This window comes from Orussus abietinus, unplaced genomic scaffold, assembly GCF_000612105.2.
Source record: "Orussus abietinus isolate OABI.00-Male unplaced genomic scaffold, Oabi_2.0 scaffold4, whole genome shotgun sequence".
NCBI classification, from domain to species: Eukaryota; Metazoa; Arthropoda; class Insecta; order Hymenoptera; family Orussidae; genus Orussus; species Orussus abietinus.
Window position 1 is genome coordinate 521,454 of NW_019396014.1, and position 12,466 is coordinate 533,919.

Sequence of the window (12,466 nt, forward strand, 5' to 3'; positions counted from 1 at the left end):
TTATGTGGAACTTTAAAACGAGTCTGCTTGGTAGGTTCTGAACCTCTTCTTGGCGTTGCTCTTGAGCAACTTCGGGTCCTCCAATCTGTCCGCACCCACCGCGGACAATGACACCAACAAAATCGCTGAGGCCATAGACAGGATAGCTCGCTTCATCAAGTGGGTCAAGCGAAATCTCCTTTACCTGGCTAAGTTGATGCGAGCCAAGTTCACCAACCAGATATCCGATCAGGCGCCAGGTGAGGGACCGTCCAACAGTTGGAAAGAAGGTTTATATCCACTCAGATCGCTTGCCGTGTGCGCTGTGTAGTCTTGTCTTGCTGTCTTAGCCGGGTTTTGCGTTCCGTTCTTGCTGAACGTTTCCGACACAGTCAGAAAGTTCTAAGTAGATCGATCCGCAGAGTCGAGTTCTAGTCGGAAGCACTCCTAGATGCAGATTTGCATTTTAAACCGTGAAATTCGACGCTGCCGATCTGCATGACCCTTGTGCGTAGAGTTTTGCGAGTTCCTTTTCGTTAAAAATCGGACGAATTAAGTCCTGGAGTTGCGGCCAACTCCGAAAACACGGTGTAAACGGTGCCGTCTGTTGCGATAGAGAAACTGGTAAGTGCTAGCCAGAGAGAGAACGCGATATGATTTTTAGCTCTTTTTTTGAGAATCCATACAGCGATCGTTGATCGATTAAACGGGGTCTTCAATATCTTGGCGACCTTCGGAGAGACCTGAAGTTAAGGAACTGTTACTTCTAGCTTAATTGCTCGTAATAACGTGTAACCGTGAACAATGCCTCCCCCTCGAGGGTTTTTATACTCTGCCGATATGTCGCATGCATGCCAGCCGTTCATTTTCATTATCGGCATGAATTATTACTAGCTGCATCTTTCGATGACTGACTTACTTTCTTGGGTGAACTTTTGCAGCGATTCGACAACGGCTTGCTCGCCTTTTCTTAGCGTATTAGTAGGAGGAGAGAATTCGCAGAGTAGTTAATCGAATTAGCCAATGACCGGGACCTAGTTACACGGTAACGATGCAATTGCGAAAAATAGAGCGAACGTAAGTACCCTAGAGGAAGGATTTGTTAATGCATCGGTAGAGAAACCTGTAAATATTTAAAGAGTTACTCTGCGAGTCCTGAGGGGATTTCCGTTTCCTTCCTGCTGACGGTAACGTATGAACATCCTTTTTTGTCGGCCAGGTGCAATGGTTTACGGTTACACTTTGACTCGGGTAAAAAGTCAAGGATCGTTGTATACAGTTTGAGATGTAAATCGCACAGATGAGAGGGTTATTAAATACGGAACTGACGCACTTTCGATTAATACGTCCGACCGTAGAGCGCTGGTGTGATGTACAACCGCTACTTTCGACTCTATAACTCGAGTAATGCCAATAATTTGGAAAAACGTTGAAGGCTTTGCGTACTTGTGCAGATGGGATTGATCGAGACGGAGATCTAGACCTTGCAGATGGAGAATTGGACGCGTACAGGGATAAGAAAAGCGCCAAAGACCTGAGCAATCAATTGGAGGTCGCCATTGGCGATGGAATGGAATTTACGATTCACGGTGAGCCCATGGAGCTGAAAAAAAAAATAAAAAAAATAAAATCCTTTTAGCGTACTTGCCCCGATTTTATAATTCTTCCATTTCGCAGGGGACCTGAAGAACAAGCTGAAGAAAGGGAAGCTCTGCATGAACAACACGAAGGCCATTGTTAATTCGATCAACCATCGGGACAACAGAATAGAGCACGAGTATATCAATCACCACGAAGAGGACACCATAAGGTTCGTTAATTTTTAACAGGGTCAGCGATCGAGTCTTTGGAGAGATCTGATTTTTATCTTGCGATTTTTTAGCAACAAATCCTATGGGAGTCATAAAAATCGACCCTTCAAAGACGAGAGCCACAAGGGGAGCACCGATTCCTTGAACGAGGAGGAGAAGAAAGATGCCAGTAAGGAGGACTTTGAAGCGGAAGGTTTGTCTGGAGGAATTTCCATTATTAATCTGGAGCATTATTCATAGTACGTGATTAATATTGAAAATTAACCGTAGATCTAGAAGATGAATGCGAGGAAGGCGAGAGAGATCTGGGCGGCGAGATCATCCAGGCTGACGAGGACATCATCGAGGACTCGCCGGCCGATTGTTGTCCAGACAATTGTTACAAAAAATTCCCCTTCCTGGCCGGCGACGACGACGCGCCGTTCTGGCAAGGTTGGGCGAACCTGAGGTTGAAGACTTTTCAGCTGATCGAGAACAAGTACTTCGAAACTGCCGTCATAACGATGATCCTGCTGAGCAGCTTAGCCCTCGTAAGTTTCGTGTTGGAATATTCAATTAGGTTGAGGAATAAGTTCCCATCGTTTTTAACGTAACTTAGCCATTCCGTAATGCTCGTGGGTTTTTTTCAGGCTCTAGAAGACGTCCACCTGCAGCAGCGCCCGATCCTCCAAGACATCCTCTACTACATGGACCGGATCTTCACGGTGATCTTCTTCATCGAGATGTTGATCAAGTGGCTGGCCCTCGGCTTCAAGAAGTACTTCACGAACGCCTGGTGCTGGCTGGACTTCATCATCGTCATGGTAAGAGGACCCAAATTCGCCCATTCCGATGAGGACCCGAAAAGGCGGAGCGAAAGGTCGATCACATCCCTTCCAATAAATCCCAACATCCCAATCTAGCTGGAATTGGTCCCACGACGTACAGACAACCTACTGGCGATGTCAATGTTGTCTCTCTGCGCCATCGCAATCCACCTTGAAGGTCCTCTTGGAATTTTCCTAACGATAGTAGGAGGCCACCTGAGGTCGTCGATGATCCGATTCTCGAAATAGCTGCGACTTGTCTTTACGCGGGTCTGGTCGTGACCCTGTTAACAAACACGTTAATCGTTAATACCTTTACCGAGCTCTTGTCTAGGGTCGTATATACAGATGTCTCCAGAGGATTCATCCAATTTCCGTCCCTCGAGATTTTTCTAACCGCCGATCTTTGTGACTCCCGATCCTTGGACTTGTGTAATCTGTGAGTTCATGATAATAGCTATCGCTGATCAACTTGGGCGCCATCTGGGCCGGTGCTGCAGACATCCCGGCCTTCCGGTCGATGAGAACTTTGAGGGCCCTGAGGCCCTTGCGCGCGGTATCACGCTGGGAAGGCATGAGAGTAAGTGAAGAAGGACGCGCGGCCACGCTAAGACTCACCTTTCCTCCAAAAATTTGCTCCTCCACGGTCTGTAACTAATCCATTGCTCGAAATACCCTTTTAACACTAAAACCACCGGCGGATCTTATTCGGTTGTGGTGGGCCACCTGAAACCAGTCATTTTGACTGGGTTTGGTAATTCTAGTGTTAAGGCGATATGAAAAGGGCGTCAAAGAGGTCTCTATGCAACTTTTCTCCAAACTTCGTGTACCGAATTGTTTCAAACCTTACAACGTGAATATGGAGACTATAAGGAAAGTCCCCACCCCCATGAAATTTCAATTTTTAAAAATTGTTTATAGACGTTTCAAAAAATTTGTCTAGAAAATGAAATTTCATGGGCGTTGGGACCTTGCTTATAGCCTTCATATTCGTGTTGTAAAGCTTGAAACTATTCGGTACATCTGATATGGAGAAAAGTTTCATGATAGACCTCTCAGATGCCACTTTACATCTTTAGCCCGATTTACATACCGCGTTCTTGAAAAGAACATTCGTTTACGCAACGACAGCTGTATTTCCACAAATGCTTTGCTAGTAAAAATGCGGGTTTAAATATGAAATATACTTTCCATTGAAACAACAAATTTTATGTCGCGATAGAATGCCGGCCTTAAAAAGGGGTGATTTTTTTGGACATGGTCTTGAGAAATGGATTATTTATGGGGGTCGGAGGAAGCTATGTGAAAATCTGATCGATACAGGACCGATATTTCGTTAAAGCTTCAGCTTTCCCCGTGGTAATGAGAGAAAAAAGAACATGAAAGAGTGGTCGCTGCTACACTCGTCGTAGCGTCATTTATGGTTGTGCTTATACCGATGTGCAGAGGTTCACTGACGTCAAAGATCTACTTGGTGTCTGCACTGATACTGGAGTTTTTGTCGTACCTAGCTATTGCCATACTACGCCTTTCCTCGAGTTCTAACAAGATAATCGTTGTTGCGAAGTGAAGTATGCTTTGTATGCGGTGTACAGACTTCCTTGTGTGTCTCCCGTGTGTGTCGTGCGTGCTGAGCCAAACACGAAGTGTTACATATAAACATCAACTTAATGTAACATTGAAGAAAAAGGCTCCATCATCCTAATTTTCAGCATGGCAGATAAAATATGATATCACACTATCGTGTCTGGAAAAGCACCGTTCTGCTTCGCGATGGGCGGACTCGTTCGAAATCCTAAATGTTTCCTGAATTTCAATAATTATTCATTCCTTTTAATTAGAGTAATTTTTGGATTTCGGACCAGCCGTGCATCGCGAATCCTGTCGACGTGCAGTGGTTTAGTCTGTTTCAGGATGGAGCCGATTGATCGATTATCCTTTAACCGCCTAATGACGTCGTAACTCCTACGCATCTCGTACTGTCCACCTTGTCTCTATGATCGTTATTGTAACGCTCTCTATCGTACCTCTATTCTGTCTACTATACATATTTTCGTCGTATCACGTCACTAAACTGCATATGTAAGCCTGGAACGTCGATCGACATTCAAAAAACTTACCCTCTCGGTACATTAAATATAATCCCATAAGAGTACGTTCCACGTGTACATACACAGCTCGGTGTACCACGTAATCTTCAACAGTTGAGTGCAGCTAGTGCCAGAAATGTTCGACCCACCCAATACTACTCGAGTTTGAATGCCCACGCCGAGAGAAAAGTATCCAAAAGAGTCACCCCGATCGCCAAGCTTACCAAAAAATTCCCCCTGCTACTAAACTAACCCTCCCCCCGAAAAAAAAAAAAACAATTCAAAATAATCTGAGAAGTCGTTAACCAAAAAAAATGAAATTAAGTCCCTCTTCAAGAGAATTTTTCTCTCGGTGTGCCCTAAACGTAATATTTAAAAATAGACATGTCCCGTCGAGCCTTTACCCAATTCTCTCTTATGTCCGCAGGGCCGGCGCTATAGTGTCTGGCGCCCTTAAGGTTAAAAAAAGCTTTCTAAAAATTTCCTGACATTTAATTCTCCCCATACATAATATGGTATTCAAATCACCGCTCTTTCCAGTACCACATTCGGTCTTACTCCGTTTTTACTCAATTCTAACCTAGAAAATGATCGTTCTCCACTAGCGACGTCCATTAAAAATTAATAAAATTCTCGAATCTTTAATGACGGTGCCTACCATGAACAAAGGACGACAAAGATACGCGCGAAAGGAAGTGATTTTTAAAAAAGTAGAAAAAAGAAAAAACGACAGAAAACCACCGACTTGACTTACGATGCCCGTGAACGATATACCGTTGCCTGCGACCTCTTGCGCTGCGCCGGCCCTGCGCGCCCGCCCTGTACAACTTGTGACGCGTGCCTCGTGCAAGACACGCCTCCCGTCTGACGTCATTCCGGAATTTAAAAGAAAAAATAAAATAAAATAAAATAAATACGGACGAACAGGTTTGTCCAGCCCTGAAACTCCTCCCTCCTTCTGGCGGAAGGGCGGCCCGCAAAACTTGTGCGGACTCGAGAACAGTCCGGGAGCCCGTCGGCTTTTTACCTTGGTGTGACTCGCTCTCGTTTCTCGCTCGCAGGTGTCGCTCATTAACTTCGTAGCGTCGCTTTGCGGCGCGGGCGGGATTCAAGCCTTCAAAACTATGCGGACCCTAAGGGCCCTAAGACCGCTCAGGGCGATGTCTAGAATGCAGGGGATGCGGGTATGTAACCCAAAAGTCTCAGCAGACCTTCTTACATGCGTGAACGGTGCGTACGGGGCGAGGGAGGGACGTGGCCGCTGACTTGGGCGTGGCCTGGCGAAGGGCGTGATCAATGAGGGCTGGTCCAGCGGCTGCGGACCGCCCGCCGCGAACGCCCCCGACCACGGCCACTCCCATTCCGCCGATTACCACGTGTTTAGACGAAATTCGGGAGCCTGGTTCCTCGAGACTTTTTTTTTCCCTTCTTTTTTCTACGGTTCTAGTACTCTCTAGCCTCGATTTTATGGCACGCGGAGACACTTCAATTCGGACGAATTCCTTTCTGGATGACAGATTTAATGGATTTGATGGATGATCGTCGAGGATCGTTTCTGTGTTCTGCGATTATCATCGTCCTGACTGTGGATTCGGTTCCCCGAATGTTATATTTTTGTTTCGTTTTTTTTTTCTCCATTTCTTTCTTTCTTGTGTCTTTTGGATCGGAAGAATTGTTGTTACAAAGCTATTTACGTGCGTACATCTTCCTCTCAGTGTATTCTCGCTGTAGCGGTAGCGGCTGCATTCCCGTATCGATTTTCATGGATCTAGAAGACACTTGAGCCATTGTTAGAGTAGTACCTGTACACGTAGTTGAATCGACACTTGTATGACTTGACAAAAGAGAGGCACCGCTGACGTCACGCGTAATTCCGATTGATTTCGTTGATCTTAGCTCCAGCAGGCATGTACTAAGGGAATGCAATTTAGATGAACTTTTTTTTTCTTTACACGTGTTCTCGCCATTACGCATTTACCGTTCCTCTTTGAGTTCTGTTACATCGTGTCGAGTTGTTTTACACACGGAACGCGACACTGGTGATCACAGATCATCCTGGAGAATTTAATGAGCTTGTAATTACACGATAATTAAATTGCCATCTGAGCGCGTCGATTTTAGGGAGAAGTTATTAATAAGTGTCGGAGAAATATCGTCCCAGGTTTATATGTTTATTTTGAGACGTGGTTATTTTTTTACTTTCTGCAGTGGAAAAGTTGTAGTTTGAGGTTAGAGATACGTAAAATGTATAAGGTCGCTGAGACATTGGGTATTAAATTACAGTCATGCCCATATCCTGACATCACAAAACTTGGCCTTCTCATTATACGACTAACGCTTTCTTGCATGAAGCTGTAGTCGCAAACAAAAAATACGCCGCTTCGAATGCGAAAACGAGGCCCATTAAGGAATGCGCGTGCGTATGCGTAACAACGAAGTACTCGGTGTACTGTACAGAGTATGATGGCTTTAAATTAATTTATGCATGCCCTTCACCCCCTTTTTTTCGACGCACCGTGTTATGGCTACTTTGAGCCCTGCTTGGTTGTGCCTGCGCATTTTGGCCCCCGAATGGACGTTTCTTTTTCCCCTCTTTTTTAAAGAAGAAAGAAGATACTTGCTTCGCCATTTTTCTTGCTGGAGAAATTCACCGAATTTACTTGTGCCTTGACTTTGCCGTGCACGAATATAGACGTATACTGTGTTTCTGCTTGAGTTACTGAAAACGCCTTAAATGTTAAGCGTGAAAATGCACTTTTCGACGTCCGAATCATTTATCGAATCGCGAGACTTGGTCAAAATTCAGATCCGAGATGAGGAAAATTGGGTCCGATGAGGTTTTCAAAACCGAATGTGAAATTTCGGAAATCGGCAATGATCGGATTGGCTGGTGCAGAGAAAAGTAGAGTCGTCTTTGATGGAATTCATTTTTAAAGTGCCCCGTAGATTCGAGAGATTTACCCGTTAATGGACTAAATATCGGTAATTAGTACCGCAATTGTAGAAATCGTCATGTAGAGGTTTCGCCAGTTCGCTTTCGTAGAGTATCTTGAGTTCCTAGGCGTTGCATCTATTTGGTTCGACGATGATATCCCGAGGTGCCACGGTACAAACGATGTGTATATATTTTTTGGATTATGTGCACTGATAGTCGCTGTACCGTACACACGATAAAGCAACATAGATACAACAGAGCACAGCATCTCATCATGCCGATTTGTTTTTTTTTTTTAAGGACAACATGGACACTTTTCTAGTTTACTCGACGTTTAGCATCCGCCATAATTCCCGTAATCGAATGGCACCAAGTGACCAGTGTTAAATAAATAATCCGCTCTTTTACTTTTTACAAAATTTCGGTTCCAGGATTTTTCCTAATGCCACCGGTTACTCGATTTAAAACCTGAAATTTGTCCGTAATTTTTTTTTGATAATCCAAAGATTTTCGTGCCATAATTCCGGTTCCAGGAATTTTGCGGTCTTAAATTTTTTTTTCCTGCATTCAAATATTGGATTTTAAATGGACACCTGGTCCATTTGTCGCGGGCTACACGATCGACAAGATCCACTCTGTCACAAATTTAGACTTCCCATCGCGACTTGCAACGATGTGAAATTATTTTCAATTTCCTCCCCAGGTCGTCGTCAACGCGCTGGTTCAAGCCATTCCATCTATCTTCAACGTGCTGCTCGTCTGCCTTATATTCTGGCTCATCTTTGCCATCATGGGGGTTCAACTGTTCGCCGGGAAGTATTACAAGGTACAAGCCCAATCTAATTCCCCGTATTTAACCAAATAATTACTATTTATTAATATTTCCCAGTGCGTGGACGCGAACAAGACGACCCTGAGCCACGAAATAATCCCCGACCGCAACGCCTGTATAGCCGAGAATTATACGTGGGAAAATTCTCCGATGAACTTCGACCACGTCGGGAAAGCATATTTATGTTTATTTCAAGTGGCGACATTCAAAGGGTGGATACAAATCATGAACGACGCGATCGACTCCAGAGAAGTACGTAGACAAACATAAATCATGAAATATCGATAACTTCCAATATGGAGCGAACCATTAATTTCCATTCCAGCTGCACAAGCAACCGATACGAGAAACGAATATCTACATGTACCTTTACTTCGTGTTCTTCATAATATTCGGATCATTTTTTACACTGAACCTATTCATTGGAGTTATCATCGATAACTTCAACGAGCAGAAGAAGAAGGCGGGGGGCTCCCTGGAAATGTTCATGACGGAGGACCAGAAGAAGTACTACAACGCGATGAAGAAGATGGGCAGCAAGAAACCTCTGAAGGCGATTCCACGACCGAGGGTGAACGTCTTTTATTTGGCTGTTTATTTAAAATTCGATACACGGTACGAGAAGGATAGTAATTATCGATTAATTTTGTATTTCAGTGGAGGCCTCAGGCGATAGTGTTCGAAATAGTGACGGACAAAAAGTTCGATATGATCATCATGTTGTTCATCGGGATGAACATGTTGACGATGACGTTGGACCATTATCAGCAGAGTGACACGTTCAGTAACGTGCTGGATTACCTGAACATGTTCTTCATAGTGATATTTACCAGCGAGTGTCTGATGAAGATCTTCGCCCTGCGCTACCACTACTTCAAGGAGCCGTGGAACCTCTTTGATTTTGTTGTCGTTATATTATCAATATTAGGTAATGTAACGTAATGACTGCGTCAGTCGTGTGACCCTTGTGAGACGTGTCAGAGATAAAGGGCAACAACCTGTTAGCCTCCTTTCGCTACTACACCATAGGCACGATTTTTAGCGGCCATTTTTTCTCTTCCGACTGTTAGCGCCTCTCTAGTGGAATGCCTGATAAGCTACTTTCTCGAATTCTCGTTCTCTCGCATTTTGAGTCACTAAACGATTGCACCAAAAAAAGTCGAGCAAACAGGTTCAGCGTTTCATTCGAGTCACTACGACTGATCGATGCCATTACGTTACGTAGCCTTACATTGGTGTGGTAAATGTATGTTCGAGACCCCCAACCCTCCCCTTTCGAGAATCGGAAAAAAAAAAAGAAATGACAGAAAGCGTGGGCTTTTAGCACCTAATCGGTAGGCAGGTTGGTAGGATGGTAGGTTGGTATCCTATCACTTTAGTGATAGCTAATCTAGGACCTCGGGTAAGACTCATGCTAATTGCATTCTCATCCGATCAATTTCTTGCACCCCTCAATCTGGAATGATCCTAGAAATCTTCTTAGAAGTAGACCTAGGGTATAATGATCACGTATTTCAGTTTTAACATTTTCGGATTACAAGCCACGTTTGTCCGATAAATTATCGAATTAATTGAAATTGCCCACCGGAAAGTTTTACGACATCGTTATCATTTCCGCCATTTAACAGCATGTAGACCCGAATGCACGGAAATACAACTAGACCGAGTCATCCTTACGTAGACTCTAGTTAGACGTATCTCTGATTTTCTACAGTTTCCTGCAATTTTTTTACAATTTCCTATCAGCACTGCACGCGAGTAGAATAGTCTCGCCTACTTCTTATACCACCTAGTAAAATACAGAGTAGTTACACGAATCTACCAACTCCGCATCTAAAGGTACAAACAAAAAAAAAATATCGAAAAATAGTAGTACACTTTTACAACGACTTTAAATTATCTAAAACTATAGATCTCACGCCTGAACATGTAGTCACGGAGTACACAGCACGAGATGAAAAAGAATTTATTTACACGGTCCTCTCGAGTCAATAACAATTTTTTTGTAACTCCAGATCTTAGAGTATAGTTCTAGTTCACAAAGTCTTTAGGAAAAGCCCACAAAACGCGATCCACTCCTACTCTCAGCTACCGATAAAAAAAAAACAACAGTCATAGAACAACTCCACGCTAACGTAGAAGCATCGTGAAATAAGACGCAATATTCTTCCTATTTTCCCAGCGAAGCGTGGGTGATGCGAAGAATCTAACGGAGTTCTTAATCCCCCAGGTTTGGTGTTGAGCGACATAATAGAGAAGTACTTCGTCTCCCCAACTCTGCTCCGAGTAGTCAGAGTGGCCAAAGTCGGCCGAGTGTTGCGTTTGGTAAAAGGAGCCAAGGGTATCCGAACGCTCCTCTTCGCCTTGGCCATGTCGCTGCCAGCCCTGTTCAACATTTGCTTGCTGCTGTTCTTGGTCATGTTCATCTTCGCGATTTTCGGCATGTCGTTCTTCATGCACGTGAAGGATAAAAGCGGACTGGATGACGTATACAACTTCAAGACGTTCGGGCAGTCGATGATACTGCTCTTCCAGGTACATCAATAATAAAGACGGTGTCCCCACCTTGAAAAAACTTGTATTCATTCAATGAAATCATTTCTTTGAATAGATCGAACGAAACGTTCCGTCGTTATTTGTTGCAATTAAACGCGTTACAATATTTCTTAAGAAATTCACAGAATTTCTAATCCGTAGATATTACCAATTCTTCAAAGAAATTAATTTTCTCAATGCAGTGTTCTGGATATCTCTAATCTCTCTTTAACGTTGATCGAACAGATGTCAACCTCCGCCGGCTGGGACGGCGTGTTGGACGGCATCATCAACGAAGAGGACTGCCAGGAGCCGAACAACGAGATCGGTTACCCAGGAAACTGCGGATCGTCAACGATCGGGATCGCATACTTGCTCTCGTACCTAGTGATAAGTTTCTTGATCGTGATCAACATGTACATCGCGGTGATCCTGGAGAACTACTCTCAAGCGACGGAAGACGTGCAAGAAGGCCTGACCGACGACGACTACGACATGTACTACGAAATCTGGCAGCAGTTCGACCCCGACGGGACCCAATACATCAGATACGACCAGCTCTCCGATTTCCTCGACGTCCTGGAGCCCCCTCTGCAGATCCATAAGCCGAATAAGTACAAGATCGTCTCGATGGACATCCCCATATGTAAGGGCGACCTTATGTTTTGCGTGGATATCCTCGACGCCCTTACCAAGGACTTCTTCGCGAGAAAGGGCAACCCGATCGAGGAGACGACGGAGCTCGGCGAGGTGCAAACCCGCCCAGGCGAGGTCGGCTACGAGCCAGTCTCCTCGACCCTCTGGAGGCAACGGGAGGAGTACTGCGCTCGGCTGATCCAAAACGCCTGGAGGAAGCACAAGCAACAGCGCCTGGGCGGACCTAGCGAGGAGAGCGACGACCCGGACACCGACCCCCGGGTCCGGCAGACCGCCGTCCTCGTCGAGAGCGACGGTTTCGTCACGAAGAACGGGCACCGGGTCGTCATCCACAGCCGCTCGCCGAGCGTCACCTCGCGCACTGCGGACGTTTGATCGTGGCCGCGCTAACGCACTACTACTCGTCAGCCTTATAGTTGTATAAAAAGTACATTCCTCCAACGAGTTGCCTTTTAATCGAGCGCGCCCGGCCGCGCCGTTAGAGCCGACGCGGCCGCCGCGACGCCCCGCGGGTCCGAGGGGTCGCGCGAAGAGGGGGTCGAAGGACGGCAGGTCGAGGCCTCGCACCCGCCGTGTCGACCCCTGGGATAACAACGACCGACGTCGCCGAATCCCATGGCCACGAACACTCGCTGACCCCTCTGCGAGATCGGAGGACCCAGGACCGAGGACGGTAGCAACGCTGGTCGGCACCCCGGGATAACAACGACCCGGCGAACTCCGGTATCGCGGTATCCCGAGTTGCCCGAGAGCCGAGGGAGATCGCATCTCCGAGAATGCGTGTCTCGCCAACCCAAGAGTCAACGCCAGAGGACGTCGGG

General features: G+C 45.6%; 1 protein-coding gene across 6 annotated transcripts in view; it reads left to right on the forward strand.

Annotated features, from left to right (window-relative positions):
- LOC105695650 (sodium channel protein para) overlaps positions 1–12,046 on the forward strand; it is a 28,249-nt gene extending 16,203 nt beyond the window's left edge. For 3 of the 6 annotated variants that reach the window (XM_012417411.2, XM_012417412.2, XM_012417415.2), the window contains 14 exons: positions 35–249; positions 330–358; positions 1,449–1,568; positions 1,657–1,789; positions 1,862–1,983; positions 2,061–2,320; positions 2,420–2,593; positions 5,748–5,870; positions 8,325–8,447; positions 8,511–8,705; positions 8,779–9,024; positions 9,111–9,381; positions 10,684–10,988; positions 11,235–12,046. In XM_012417411.2, the coding sequence (XP_012272834.1) occupies positions 35–249; positions 330–358; positions 1,449–1,568; positions 1,657–1,789; positions 1,862–1,983; positions 2,061–2,320; positions 2,420–2,593; positions 5,748–5,870; positions 8,325–8,447; positions 8,511–8,705; positions 8,779–9,024; positions 9,111–9,381; positions 10,684–10,988; positions 11,235–12,020 (3,102 nt within the window). In that variant the 3' untranslated portion in view covers positions 12,021–12,046. Of the gene's footprint in view, positions 1–34; positions 270–329; positions 359–1,433; positions 1,569–1,656; positions 1,790–1,861; positions 1,984–2,060; positions 2,321–2,419; positions 2,594–5,747; positions 5,871–8,324; positions 8,448–8,510; positions 8,706–8,778; positions 9,025–9,110; positions 9,382–10,683; positions 10,989–11,234 lie in introns of all 6 variants that reach the window. The other 3 variants (XM_012417414.2, XM_012417413.2, XM_012417417.2) reach the window with 3 other exon arrangements.
- Positions 12,047–12,466: the final 420 nt, after the last annotated feature.